The sequence below is a fragment of the Geotrypetes seraphini genome, chromosome 3 (genome assembly GCF_902459505.1).
Source record: "Geotrypetes seraphini chromosome 3, aGeoSer1.1, whole genome shotgun sequence".
NCBI classification, from domain to species: Eukaryota; Metazoa; Chordata; class Amphibia; order Gymnophiona; family Dermophiidae; genus Geotrypetes; species Geotrypetes seraphini.
Window position 1 is genome coordinate 233,565,358 of NC_047086.1, and position 15,079 is coordinate 233,580,436.

General features: G+C 47.8%; 1 protein-coding gene across 1 annotated transcript in view; it reads left to right on the plus strand.

The window, feature by feature from the left end:
* LOC117357257 (laminin subunit alpha-2-like) overlaps window positions 1–15,079 on the plus strand; it is a 466,835-nt gene that overhangs the window by 313,116 nt on the left and 138,640 nt on the right. Inside the window, exon 34 of the mRNA XM_033937630.1 lies at window positions 2,857–3,001. Within this exon, the coding sequence (XP_033793521.1) occupies window positions 2,857–3,001 (145 nt within the window). The remainder of the gene's footprint in view (window positions 1–2,856; window positions 3,002–15,079) is intronic.

A 15,079-nucleotide genomic window follows, 5' to 3' on the forward strand; every position in this document is an offset into this window, starting at 1 on the left:
AACCCGGACAAAGTGGTGGGTTTTGAAAAGCCATCCGGATCCCTGGACATGTCCTCAAAAAGAGGACATATCTGGGAAATTCCGGACGTCTGGTAACCCTACTTACAGAATAAGCAAGCCTGCATTCTAGCACTATGCAACCTGCCCTTTTGAACAGGAAATAATCATAGAGTTCAGGATGCAGCAGTGTCAAGGATAGCCTCATATCAGTGCTGAAGAAGAAGCGTGGTGGTATTAGTGGGCCTGTCTGGGGCAGGGGCAGCGGCAGTGCGGCTGAGAAAGGTGGTGCCAGTGGCAGCAGGCCTGGGCAGAGGGTGATACAGTAATGGCAGCAGCAACAGGCTTGGGAGGGCATGGCCAAAACAGCAGGGGGTGTTGGCAGCCATGGCTCCATCCTTGTTGAAGGTGCAGACAATAAATCTTTTGGAATGCAGGTTATAAAGGTTAGTGCATACTTTGAGGCAGATTTTAGAATTTGGAGAAAGGCATTCAAATGTCCAAGGCAAAATGTGGGGAATTCCCATAAGATTTTACATGAGGTTTCTCCAAACATAGAGTCTCTTTTAACATAGATGCAGGACTGCATGGCATAGTTTCTCCATGTACAGAGGGAACAGCAATTTTAGAAAGCTGCGCATGGGGAAAACTCATGTACAACAACTCACTATCTACCCACCCACTGAGAGTTGAGAGCAGCTTTCTAAAGTTACTGCTCCCTTCAAGGGTGTAGTTGGGGGGGGGCACTTCCCCATCAAACACTGTTAGAGCAAGTGCCTTCCCCTGCCTCCCCTTCCATTCATGCCCAACTGCCTCCCCTTTCTCTTCTCATTTTCCATCCAAAAGTGCCCCATTTCCGATCCTCTCAAACCTGACACAGTTCCATGCTCTTAAACAACAACAACAAAGTGCAATACACCTGCTGGCATACAGCCTCGTGCTGCAGTGCTTACAGACAGGCTCTGGTGGGACCTATCACACGGCAGCAGGAAGTACGAGAGGTTTTGGCAGAGCATGTGTGTAAGCGCTGCAGCACATGGCTGTGTGCCAGCAGGTCTATAACACAGTGTGGCACAGTGGTTAAAGCTACAGCCTCAGCAACCTGAGGTTGTGGGTTCAAACTCATACTGTTCCTTGTGACCCTGGGCAAGTCACTCAATCCCCCCATTGCCCCAGGTACATTAGATAGATTGTGAGCCCGCTGAGACAGAGAGGGGAAAAATGCTTGAGTACTTGAATAAATTCATGTAAACAGTTCTGAGATCTGGGAGAATGGTATAGAAAAATTAATAAATAAATACATTTTTGTTTGGGGGGGGGGATGTTGTTTATGAGCACGAAACCACAACAGGTTTGAGGGAAGGGAGTTGGGAGCTTGAGGCCAGGGGCAGACTGTAGGAGGTGGGGGAGACAGAGGGGGCAATTTTAGAGCATGGAACTTTGAGAAGGGAGGGTAGGGAACCAGAAAGGAAAACATGCTGGATGGGAGAAGAGAAAGAGGGCTATATGCTGGGACACATGGGAAAGGGGGAGGGGAAAGGAGAAAGAATCTGGACCACTTGGGGTGGGAAAAAGGCAAGTAGGGAGAAGGGAACAGGGACACTAAGGCCAGCTTAAGAGGCAAGCCAGGTGGCACTAGCTCAGACAGACAGTGGCACGGCCTTGGGGGGCGGGGGTTTATCCATCTTGGACTCAGGCCCACCCAAAATTGTGGCACTCTTGCTGTGGCTGGCAGGGATCCCTAAATCCTGCCAGGTAAAAACTTTGTTCCTTTTCCTTGGATAGCCATCGTTCTTCCAAATAGCATACACAAACACTGAGCATGTGTGGTCAGCCACAGCATCATCTGCCCTACTACTGTATAGTGCAGTCAACTAGCTCTTGGAAGAGCGCTGGCTGTTGGACAAGAAGAAGAACTTCAGCTGGCAGGACTTGGAGATTCCTGTCAGAGAGTGGGGCTGGGGATGAATTCAGTGCTCACCTGCTTTGGGCTCAGGCCTACAAAACACTGGCCATCTGATTATGTACCTGGGCTCAGAATGCCCAAATTTAAGGGCACCAAAAACCTACCTCAATGATTGACCCCCTCCACAGCTGTAAGACTATGCCCCCTCTGCCCCCAAGCTTTGCTTTCCTCTTTTTTGGATGCCTTATTGATGTATCTGCTGAGCAGATAAGAAAGAAAAGAAAGTAGTAACACAGTTGGGGGAGGCAGATAGGAGGGAGCTGAGGAATGGTGACTGGAGATGAATGTTGGGGCTGAGGGCAGAACACTGATAGAAAGGAGCTGGGGACTAATGTTGGAATTGGAGTACTCCTGGGAATTTGGAAGAAGGGGCTAGGGGGGCTGGGCATTGGGAGAAAGAAGCTGGGAACTGGGAAAAAGGAGCTGGCAGTTTGTGCTGGTGCTGAGAGTTCAATTGGGAGAAAGAAGCTGATGCTGGGAAAAGTGCAAAGAGCTGAGATGGGGGATGGGGACTGAGTTGAGAGAAGGGGATTTGGGAAAGGATCTGATTCTGGGGCTGGAAGAAGGAGGAATATGCTGGCAGATGGAAGTTGGAAAATGGCTACTTCCACATATCTTCACCTATATTTTTATGTGGAAGGTACCAGGTGAAAAAGCTTAGTAAAATGGCTCCTCCTATTGGACATGCCAGTAAATACACATGTATTTGCTGATATCCTTACATATTTCATAAAAGGCTCCGTGTTCAGTAGTGCCTTTTGTACAATATCAGGGGAACTGGACATTTTACATCACATATAACAGTATGATGGTGCATAAGTTCTTTCTTATTTCCTCAGTCCATTTTTACTGTATACAGTCATGGCAGTGTGCCATTTGCATTTTATTAACAGAAAGATTTCATGAGTGTTGAGCTGAGTGATGGTCGAATAAAAGTCAGCTATGATCTGGGCTCAGGCACAGCTTCTGCTATCAGCAATAAGATCCACAATGATGGGAAATGGAAATCGTTCACTCTATCTAGAGTTCAAAAGCAAGGTGAGTTTTTCCCATTCTATATTCTATAACCGTCTAATCTCAGCAGAGACCTACTAATAATGCCTAAACACAAGGTCCAAAACATCCAAATTAGGGAAATGTGAAAGAACATCCTTCAAACATAAATATGCTCACCATGAAGCTGATGTATTAAACACGCATCAAATTATGCAGAATTGCTGGCCTTTTTTTGCATCTAGATCCTGTTTGTAGAAAACATTTCTCAAAATTGGGCCCATCCTCATGTGTGTAATCCATTTATGTGTAATCTGCTAGACATAAAAGTTAATAACAAACTGTGATGTAGGAAAATCAATGCAAGTTGTTATTTATGAACTTTTTGAAAACTGGCATGCCACAGTGTCTTTGCACAGCACTTTTGCAAAAAAAGATAATTGCACCCCCCCTGGAGATGCAGCTATTCAGGCCTTGTAGCTAATATTCAACTGCAGTTTTTATAATGAGCTCATTAGGTTGCTAACCTGCAGGAAATCCCAAGAGCGAGTGCATCAGCCTTCTTATTTGGATCAAGAAAAGCTTTTTTTTTGTGCTATTACCACACAGCCACTTGTAAATCCAAGAGCCAATGGCATTAGAACTGCTATGCAATGACAAGATGGTTGGATATGATTGACAATCCCCCTGGATTCTATATAGGTAATCTAAAGTTGGTCACTCGAATGTGGACACCTACCGTGTTTCCCCGATGGTAAGACACTGTCTTATTTTTTTTGGAAGGCCAAAATATGCTCTAGGGCTTATTTTCGGGGGGATGCCTTATTTACCCTTTCAATGTCTTTCCACCCTCCCTCCACTCCGGCCCAGCCCAGTATGAAATATTTCCTTTTGTTTCCCTCCCCTCTCTCTTCTCCTCCCTCACCCACGAGTCCTGCATCTGGCCCTCTCCCTTCTACCTGCACCTGGCAACACCCCCCTGCTCCGCGGCTCTCTTCAGCAACTCGTCAGCAGCAGTGATCAAGACAAGCTACCGACATCGAGGCCTTCCCTCTACGAGTCCCGCCTTTGTGGAAAAAGGAAGTTGAAACAAGCGGGACTCGCAGAGGGTAGGCCCCGACGTCAGAAGCTTGTGTCGATCGCTGCTGCTGAGTTGCCGAAGAGAGCCGCGGAGCAGGGGATGTGGCCGGAAGCAGGTAGAAGGGAGAGGGAGATAGGAAGGCTGTAGATCTCCGGAGCATGACACAGACCCCGGCCAGGATGATTTCTTTTTCAGGCATGCAACTTACAAGTCCGTCGCGGCGGGAAATAGCCATGCTGAGCAGTGAGCTCAGCACTACACAGATGAAAGCCTTGCTTGCTGATTGGTCCGGCGGCACGGCCGCCGGACCAATCAGCAAGCAAGGCTTTCATCTGTGTACGTGCTGAGCTCACTGCTCAGCATGGCTATTTCCCGCCGCGACGCTGGACTTGTAAGTTGCATTCCTGCGTGACACACTACCGGAGCCACGGCAAAGGTGGAAAAGAGCCACATGCGGCTCTGGAGCCGCGGGTTGCCGACCCCCGCGGTAGACGGAGGGACCACACGGAGTCACCCACCGTACCACCCGATTCGGGTAAGCACAGGTATCGGTGGGTGGCTTATTTGCGGGGAGGGGTGCCTTATTTTACAATTTTTTCTAAAAAGGGGGGGCTGTCTTATTTGATGGCCCTGCCTTATCATCGGGGAAACACGGTAGGACAGAGGCGCACACAAAGTAACTTGTTAATGAGTCATCAGCAAGCAATAATTGATGTTCATTGGCAACAGTTTGGAGTTGCATACGTATCGCCCCTAGGTGCAATTCGATAACATCCGTGCCTAAATTTTATGGCATGCAATCAAAAGGGGCATGGCTTATGGGAGGAGCATGGGCAGATGAAGGGGCATTCCCAGAAGTTAGACAGAATGTTACTATACAATGCACACCTAACTGCCATAAACTGGTGAGCTTGCTGGCACCCAAAGTTAGGTGAAAAATCCATGTTATGCTAGTAAAGGACACTCTGCCCGGAGCTTACTGTGGATCTTCCTGGTGCCTAACTTCAGGCACTATTTATTGAATTCTGCCCAATGTATGTACTTTCAGTCTAGTCGGCCATATAACTGTGAAGCTGTGTAGCACACAACCATCCAGTTTTCTATCACAAATTTTGTGTAAAGCAATAACAAAATACTCATTCTCCATATTTTGATTTTCTTTCCAACACAATGGGAGTTAGAAAAAAATTATATAACAAAGGGGATTAAGAATGTCTGTTTGGGTCAAAATAGCTCTCCAGACATTTTAACAGAATAGGATAACACTTGGCCCATGGGTCATAAAAACCTTCCCATTACTCCCTGGAATGACCCCAGACACCCCCCTCCCCCCCCCCCCCCGAGCCTGTCTGATATCCCTGGTGGTCCAGTGTGGTTGATTGGGGCAGGAGTGAAGGCCACTCACTCTTGCCCCTTGCAGCCTCTAAGAGGACATGCTGCCGTGACCTCTTGTGGCAACTCTAAATCAGTGCCAATTAATACCATTAATTGATTGTTAGCAGCCAGGTATTGAGTGATAATGGCCCAAATTTGGGTGACATTTATAGAATCTAGGAGATAATATACAGAAAATTGTAAATTATGGCTGGTATAAATGGGTGTGCTTAAAGGTATGATACATTTTATTTATTAAAAAATTTTTACACCACACCATCTACAATTCTGGGCAGCTTCCCAGAAACACACATTAAATAAAACAAACTCAAATACTGACAAAATTTAAACTAAAAATCCATTACAATACAGTTTCCAATTCTACCATTACTCGGGAGAAAGCTTTTTAAAGCAGAAAGGAGAATGTGGCATAGTGGTTAGAGCTACAGCCTCAGCACCCTGAGGTTGTGGGTTCAAATCCCATGCTACTCTGGGCAAATTGCCTAATCCTCCACTGTCCCAGCTACATTAGATAGAGTGGGAGGCCACCTGGACAAATAGGGAAAATGCTTGAAGTACACTTTGGGCTCCTTTTACGAAGGAGGCTCGCTAGACGCTAATGCCTCCATAGAACTGGCATTAGTATTTTCCGTGTAGCACGGGGTTAGCGCGCGTGGCAATGTAACCACTAAAAACGCTAGTGCACCTTCGTAAAAGGAGCCCTTTGAGTGTGGTTGTAAAACTACAAAAAGGCACTATATAAGTCCTTTCCCCGTTCATTGGTTTTCAAAATGCGACAGTTGAGTCTATCTGCCATAGATGCTGTGGCAAAGAGTTCCAAAGCTTGGGACCTGAAATTCTAAAAAAAAAATGGGCTCTTTTTACTAAGCTAGCGGTTTTAGTGCGCGCTTAGCGTGCGCTGCATTGCCACGCGCGCTAGACGTTAAAGCCACCATTGAGCTGGCATTAGTTTTTACGCATAGCGCGGGGGGCAGCGTGCACTAAAAACACTAGCGCACCTTAGTAAAAGGAGCCCAATATCTCTAGAGATATTTAATCTAACATGTCTAAAAGAAAGTACTCATACTTCCCAAAAACATATCTCTGATGATCTTAAATTTCTAGCCAGTTTATAAATCTTCACTGTGGAGATCAGACTCAAAGGAAACACATCATGTAAAGCTTTAAAAATTAATAACGCAATCTTAAAACGAATTTGCCAGAGCACAGTGCAACTGAAAAGTGTTCACAACGGACACTTCTAGTAATAATTCTAGCAGCAGTATTCTGAGTTATCTGAATTGATTTAATAGTACCTATTGGGATATCTAATAATAAGGCATTGCAATAATCAAATAAAAGGAAAATAAAAGTCTTTACCACAGTGCGAAAGTTGTCACTACTTAAAAAAAAATCCCAAATATTTCATAGTTATTTCAACTTTTAAAAACCTGCTAAACAATTTTCTTCACATGTGATTTCATAGACAAAGAAAAACCTAGGACAAGCTCCAGGGACCTCATTACACACAGCACACATTACACCATCATAAGGAAAAAAAAAACCAAAACAGGAAATTATGCATCCCTGTTCTGTGATAGAAAGAGGATCTGTGGTTTAGAAATGTTTAATCAAAATAGCTGTCATCCAAACCTTAATAGTATGTAAACAAAACTGAAGAAATATAAATGTCTCCACTATCGATGCTTTAACCGGAAAACAAAATTGATAGTTATCATCGTACAATGCTGAGCATTAAGACAACAGAGTGCATAATGGGGCAATATAAATGTTAAACAATATTGCAGAAAGCAAAGCCCTACCATAATATATCTTCCCCTCCCTCCACCCATTTATTTTGATTTTCAATCTCGATGTATTTATTAACTTACCTATTTTCTCCTCCCGTTTTGTTTCCAGTACATTAGTCTGTTTTATGCCCCCTTTTAAAAATTATTTTGTTCCATTTATTTCTAATTTTAGATATGTTGGTTGTTGTTTTTTTTACTCATTCCATTGTAAATCGTTTAGGTACATAACATAACATAATATTGTGCTTGTTAATCGCGTAACCATAAGTTCAACGCGGTTTACAAAAGATTATTAACAGTAAACATGATCCAGGGAATAAAATAAGTTAGTTAGTCAAATGCTTGGAAAAAAGATAAGTATTCAGCTGTGTTCTAAAATGTATGTAGGAGTAAGCTGTAAGCAGTAGTGTTTGAAATTTTTTATCGTGTAAAGCTGCTTGAAACGCTAAAGTGTGATTAAGAAATGTCTTGCTTTTGCAACCCTGGACAGAAGGAAAGTTAAACAGGGCATGGGTTTTTCTGCTATGTTTGTATGAAGCTAAAGAAAGTCTATTAACCAAGTAAAGTGGGGCTGTACCATATAGAGCCTTATAACAGAAGCAACCCAACTTAAACAATACCCGAGCCTCCATAGGCAGCCAATGATCGTATTTCTTCTGTATTAATACTAGTTTCGCTAGTTCTTTCTTGGTGATTGTCAAGTTGACAATATTACAATAGTCAAGAAGAGTTAGTAATAATGATTGAACCAGTATTCTAAAGGCAGCAAATTCAAAGTAAGAGCTGATGGTTCGTAGCCTCCATAAGGTAAAATAACTTTTATGTACTATTGCATCTGAGTTTTCATAGTGAGATGCTGATCTAAGACGACTCCTAATATTTTGATATACCTGTTTGATAAACCTATTTGATAAACGGTATATCAAAGAATAAAGAAACTTGGAGAGACCCTTGAGGGTCTCTTGAAGAGATGACAATCCAAGAAAAATCAGAACCAAGCTTAACCTGAAATGGTCTATGTGCCAAAAATGACTCAAATCATTGAAGAGAGAAACCAGCAACAACAAGAGCCTGAAATCTTAATAATAGTCGTTGATGATGCACAGCATCAAATGCTGCCGAGACACCAAGAGTAACAGCGGGATCTGGATAGCCCCTTCTGCCTTCCCCAAACCCCTAACCCCTCAACAATAAATGAAACCACACCGAAATGGAATTTAGCCGCAGCTCAATTTATTATAAATTATATAATATAAACAAATTTATGTGCATAAATTAACATCTTTAACACAGTAACTTCATATAACAAATCTGCCAGCTCCTCCCGAGCTACCCGGTGTGACCATCCATAAATGGCCCCCAACCCCGCCATAAACAGCAAGAGTCTGAGGGGTGGCATGACCTCATGCCCCTTTAACCATGTCAATATCCCCCAGACACGGCTCCCAGCCGGTCCTCCGCTCATCGCCGGATGAGCCCCAGCACCCAGTAGCTCGGGAGATCCGCCTCCCCGAGCTACAAAAGCCACTAAAAGAGGGCGGGTGGGCGGGAAAAGCCGCCCTGGAGGACCAGAAAAATTCCAGTCCTCCAGAGTCCCGGCTTTAAAAACCTCCTCCCTCTCCACCCCCTCTTCCCTTAGCCAATCGCACACCGTTTTCCTTGTGCGCCTAGCAACCCTATCTTCTCTTACCCCCCCCCCTAACCCCTCACCTAACTCAAAGGCGACACGGGCGTCCAGCCCCGTGTTACCTTGCGCCCTTCTAGACGGGCTCTCGGGCTACTTTTAACAGCGGGATCTGGATAGCCCCTTCTGCCTTCCCCAAACCCCTAACCCCTCAACAATAAATGAAACCACACCGAAATGGAATTTAGCCGCAGCTCAATTTATTATAAATTATATAATATAAACAAATTTATGTGCATAAATTAACATCTTTAACACAGTAACTTCATATAACAAATCTGCCAGCTCCTCCCGAGCTACCCGGTGTGACCATCCATAAATGGCCCCCAACCCCGCCATAAACAGCAAGAGTCTGAGGGGTGGCATGACCTCATGCCCCTTTAACCATGTCAATATCCCCCAGACACGGCTCCCAGCCGGTCCTCCGCTCATCGCCGGATGAGCCCCAGCACCCAGTAGCTCGGGAGATCCGCCACAGGACTGTATAAATACAGGCCCCCCCCCCCCCAGGGAGCTGCGGCTCTCACCGCGAAGACAATACTCTTTCACACCCAGATGTAAAATCATTAAGGAGGAGATCCCAACCCACATCAGACAAATGAACCCCGTCGCTATGAAATAAGCCGGTACACGAAACATCCACCCAGTCGTGCATCAACTGCAAACCTCCCTGACCCATAACCCATTTTCCCATCTGACGATTAAGCTTCGCCAACCCACGAGTCCAGCGACGTGACGCCAAACAACGAGGGCGCGGTATTATGTCCGACCAAATTAACAAAACCCCAGGGAACCAATCTAAAACCACCCGTAAATCGTCTTTGATGGTGTTAACCAAATCCTTCCCGGAGCAGGAATCTACATCATTGCCCCCCAAGTGAATAAGCAATATGTTCGGATGACGTGGGCGAGATCTTAGTCGCTCCATCAACAACAGTAGCTGATTCCATCGCATCCCACGTTGGCCCCACCAGGAAACGCGGAGACCCTGCTGACACAGACCAAGATGACGACCACCTGGGCGAATCAACGCCCGCTCCGCTGCCCAGTGGATAAAAGAGTGACCAACAATCCACAAGGAGTAACTGCACCCACTGGAATCTGCAATACAAAAAACAACAAATGACTACAAACTACCAGGATAAAGATCAGGCCTCCCCTCAAATTACCGCGCAACTCTCCCACTGCCCGACTTTGAACCAATACCCCCCCGACGTATATAACCGCGAAAAGCGTCTGAAACCCAACGTCCTAAACGCTGTATACCTTCTCCAGACATGCCTGCGATGCTAGCACTCGTGGCCGCACCAATTCGAAAGGAATGAGTCCCATAAGAACTCGGGTCCTCACCACAAAATCTCAAAGCCAAGCGCAACACCGCCTGGAATTGATATCGTGTAAGAGGAGAACCATTCCCATGTACAAACAAAATGTCACCTTGTTCAGGACGGACCGCAAGATAAGCCCGTAAACAAGAAACAGGACAAGAAATACTATCCAATACCGCATGCAAAACCACGCAATGACCAACCGCCAATTGATCCGTCTTAGAACTGACTATGTGAAGCCGCACGGTTGATTCATGAAAAGTGACATTAGAAACCCGAAGTCCACGAAGACCGAAGCGCGACGCGGGACATACTAGCAATTCGCTAACTCGCAGTGCCCCAAAAAATGATGTGACAAAAGCGGCCCGAAACAAACCCGCCTCATATGTCGAACTGGTAACCACCGACAAAGCCGCAAGCAACCGCAGCAAAAGCTCGTGGGTGATAGGTAAACGAGAATCAGGGGGAGAAGGGTGAACGCGCTGCATGGCTCTCAGCATACGCTGCACCAGAAAACTTGACAACGGACAAGCCCACCCCAAAGCCCTGCAAAAGAAGGCAAATCCTGCTAAGCGGCCACGAACAACTCCACGAGACAACTGAGCTCTAAACGATGACAACACAAAGTCCGATAATAACGATTCAGACACATCGCCCGGGCACCAGCCCCGAGCGGCCAGAAAAGCCGCCACTGTCCGAAATCCTGCGTTATAATGGGACCATGTGGAAGCAGCTACTGACAGTCGGAGCATCTCCCAGATTCCTTCCTGACCAGGGTCCATAAATGTGCTGGCATCGGCAAACCCTCGACTCGAGCTTCTGGCGCCAACCGGCGAAACTGCAAAAAATTAAAGCGAGACAAGGAGTCAGCAATACCATTTTGTAAACCTGGAACATGACGCGCACGCACATATAAATTTAAACGCAAGCAGCGCAGCACTAACTCGCGCATCAACGAATTCAACGCTAAACAACGCGCGGCCTGCCTGTTGACAACCTCCACTACTCCTAAGTTGTCACACCAAAAAACTAAGCGCCGATTACGAAACGCATCTGCCCACAATTCACATGCTACAACTAGTGGGAACAATTCCAATAATGTGATGTTTTTTGTAATACCAGAAAGGACCCACTCTTGCGGCCAGCGCTCAGCGCACCATTCGCCACCACAGTATAACCCAAAACCCACCCCACCTGCCGCATCAGAATACAGCTCCAAATCCATGCTGCTCACCTCCGGCATCTGCATGGGAAGCGATCCATTAAATTCACGTAGAAAGAGGGCCCACATATGAAGATCCGCACGCACTCCTCCCGATAGCCGTACAAAATGCCTCCGATCGCGCACGCCAGAAGTAGCCACAGCCAAACGACGAGAAAAAGGCCGGCCCATAGGCAAAACCCGACACGCAAAGTTAAGGGAACCCAACAATGATTGAATCGCCTGCAATGTCGATTTAGGGGCCGAAAGCACCTGCTCAATACGCGTAAGCAGTTGCTGAACCTTCCCTTCTGGAAGCCGAGTCACCATAGCATCAGAATCCAATTCAATCCCTAAAAACACCAGGGAAGAAACCGGACCTTCCGATTTTTCTAATGCTAACGGAACACCGAACGATTCTGCTATATTCTCAAAAGTCCTTTTTAATCGCTCACAATCAGTACTGTGACCTGCCCCCACAAACAAAAAATCGTCCAAGTAATGAACAACCGAAGGTAAACCCACCTGCTGCACTAACACCCAATGCAGGAAAGTGCTAAACTTCTCAAAGTACGCACAAGAAATGGAGCAACCCATGGGCAAACAACGATCATAAAAATAAGAACCCTCAAAACGAAAACCTAATAAAGGAAAAGACTGTGGATGAATCGGCAACAACCGGAAAGCCGATTCGATATCCACCTTCGCCAAAAGAGCTCCATTCCCCGCCGCCACTATGTGTCTCAATGCAGTATCCAAGGACGCATAACGCACCGAACAAAGATCGCGCGGAATGCCGTCATTAACTGAACAACCTAAAGGTCGAGACAAATTGTGTATGAGACGAAACTGACCCGGAACCTTCTTAGGAATGACTGCCAACGGAGATATAATCATCCGGGTAAAAGGTGGTTCACGAAACGGGCCAGCAATACGACCCAAACGCAGTTCGTCCAATAATTTGACCCGCACTACCTCACGTAACTGTGAAACTGAAACAGCATTTTGAACTCTCTTCCAAACCATAGACCCTTGAAATGGGATAACGAAACCGGACGTGAAACCCGATTCTAAAAAGACAGCTGCCTCCCTAGGACGATACCTCCCAAGCCAAAGGCGCATGACACCAATCCGTATAGGCGTCGGCAACAACTGACCGCCATTACTTCCCAATCGGTCCTGATGGGATACTACTCCGTTTAGGACACTTAAGGGCAGAGTGGGACTGGCTACAGACGGAACATGCATGCCTAAACTTACAGTCCGTAAAAGGGCAGGAGGACTTGTTAAATTTCCAACACACGTCGGAACCTGGCGTTGATCCACCCCCACCACTCCCGCGAAAGGGCCGCCCACTGCTAACCGAACTCACCCCCATCCACCCCATCGTCCCCGCCGGAGGTTTGGAAGCCATGTGAGTAAGCCACAAGTTCACGTCCTGAGTGCCCCAGGACATGAACTTGTTCTCTTCCATTTTATCCCGGAACGCCTCGTCATAGTTTAACCAAGCCCATCCTCCGAACCGCTGATAAGCGTCGAGCACTGTATCCGCATACGACAATAATAGGCCATACTCCTGTGGGTAGGCACGCCCCCACACGCTTGCCAGTCTCAAGAAAGCCCTCATCCAATTAATAATAGACCTCGCAACTGGAAAAGATTTAACCTCTTTACGATCCCGTTTAGATTTTTTATGACCCCGCCTCTGCGCCCTGCCTTCCATAAGGCGAAATATATCCAAACAAGACCGTTTTCGGATTTTCCGACGCAAAGTCCTAGGCACTTTCTCCCAAAGCTCAGTAAGAGCCACCAACGCAGGCGCCCCCCGTACACCACCCGCCGCTACACCACCTTCCCCGCCCGTGGAAGACTCAGACCTGCCAACACAACCCGCAGACGAAGACGATGAAGCAGACGAGTCGGACAAATAGGACCCCGACGACGAAGAGGACGACTCGTGGCGCTGACGCTTACGTTTTCCTTTCTTACCCCGCACCCCCCCTGTATGAGCAACCTGCATAGGCGCCACATTACCCTGAGAAGAAGACGATCCAGGATCACTACTTCGGGCTACTGAGACGCCACCGTCAGCAGCCCCCGCCGCGACAGCAGAACCAGAGGTGGAAGCCGAGACGCCTTGAACAGCAACCCCAGGTAAAGTGGATGAGAGAAGAGTAGTCCCAGTAGCGCCACCGCCAGCAGCCACCACACCACCGAGCGCCGAACTGCGCTCCGAACCGGCACCACCAGGACGCTCTGTCACTCCTCCGACTTCCAAGGCTCCAACTTCTCGACCGCCAGGGAAAAAGGGGGGCACCTGTGGAAAACAAGGAAAAAAAGAGGCAGGACCAGGCAAAACCCCACTAGCCATACCCACCGGAACTCCCCATCCCGGGCCATAGGTGCCTGCGGGCATAAAACCCATGGCCATCGGACCAGGACTCCCTCCCCAGTGAGACGCAGAAGGCCCTACGCCACTAACTGAGGATCCCTGTCCCCAACCCGGAGAACCCCAACCCGGACCCCAGCCTGCAGGAAAAACCCCGGACCAAGATCCCGAGGGCCCTGCTGCCGGAACAGACCCAAAACCCATGCAATCTGTCCCTCTCCCCAAACCCACCAAACCAGGAGCCGACCCGAAACCCAAGCAATCTGACCCTCTCCCCACTCCGGCCACACCAGGAGACCCACTGACCGACAGCCCGCCGAGAGCCTGTGGCATCTCAGCAGCAGCCTCGACCTGGAAATGCCCTGATCCAACCTCGAGACTCGGAAGAGCAGAGGACTGTGCCTCCGCAGTCGCTGACCCCCCCCCTGCCCGAAAGGCGCGGCTGGATAGAAGCAGGGCTGTTTGCAACAGGCAAAGCAACCGTTGCTGACGCCCCGCCCACGCACGCGGTACCCGAGCTGCGGCTTGCCGAAACAGCTCTGATAGAGCTGTTCGACGCTCCCGACTTGCGCCCAGCCTTAACCGTCGGGACCGAAACGTTGGGCCTGCCCCCCCGTGTCCCCAAAACACCAGACCCAGCAAGCGCCGACAGTGCTACGACTTTTGACCGGCGCGACGGACGGACCCGCTCAAGTTCTTGCTCCTGACCAACCTGTTCCTCCGGCTCCTCCAAAAACGAGTCACCGGCCAGCAGCGAAATCTCTGCCATCTCCTCTGCCTCACCCCCACCAATACCGCCTTCCGACTCCATCCCGACAGCAAATCTCGAATTGAGGCCCGAAACAGCAGGAAACCGGTGAGAAAAAGCCGCCCTGGAGGACCAGAAAAATTCCAGTCCTCCAGAGTCCCGGCTTTAAAAACCTCCTCCCTCTCCACCCCCTCTTCCCTTAGCCAATCGCGCACCGTTTTCCTTGTGCGCCTAGCAACCCTATCTTCTCTTACCCCCCCCCTAACCCCTCACCTAACTCGAAGGCGACACGGGCGTCCAGCCCCGTGTTACCTTGCGCCCTTCTAGACGGGCTCTCGGGCTACTTTTTCCCATCAAATAATCAATCCCCTTATCAAGTCCTCCACGAATACTATCCAACACAGAGACAAGTAGCGTTTCCATATTACATTTCTTACGAAACCCAAATTGAAATTGATCTAATAAACCCATGCTCACTGACAAATTTTCTAATTGATCTAAAGCAAG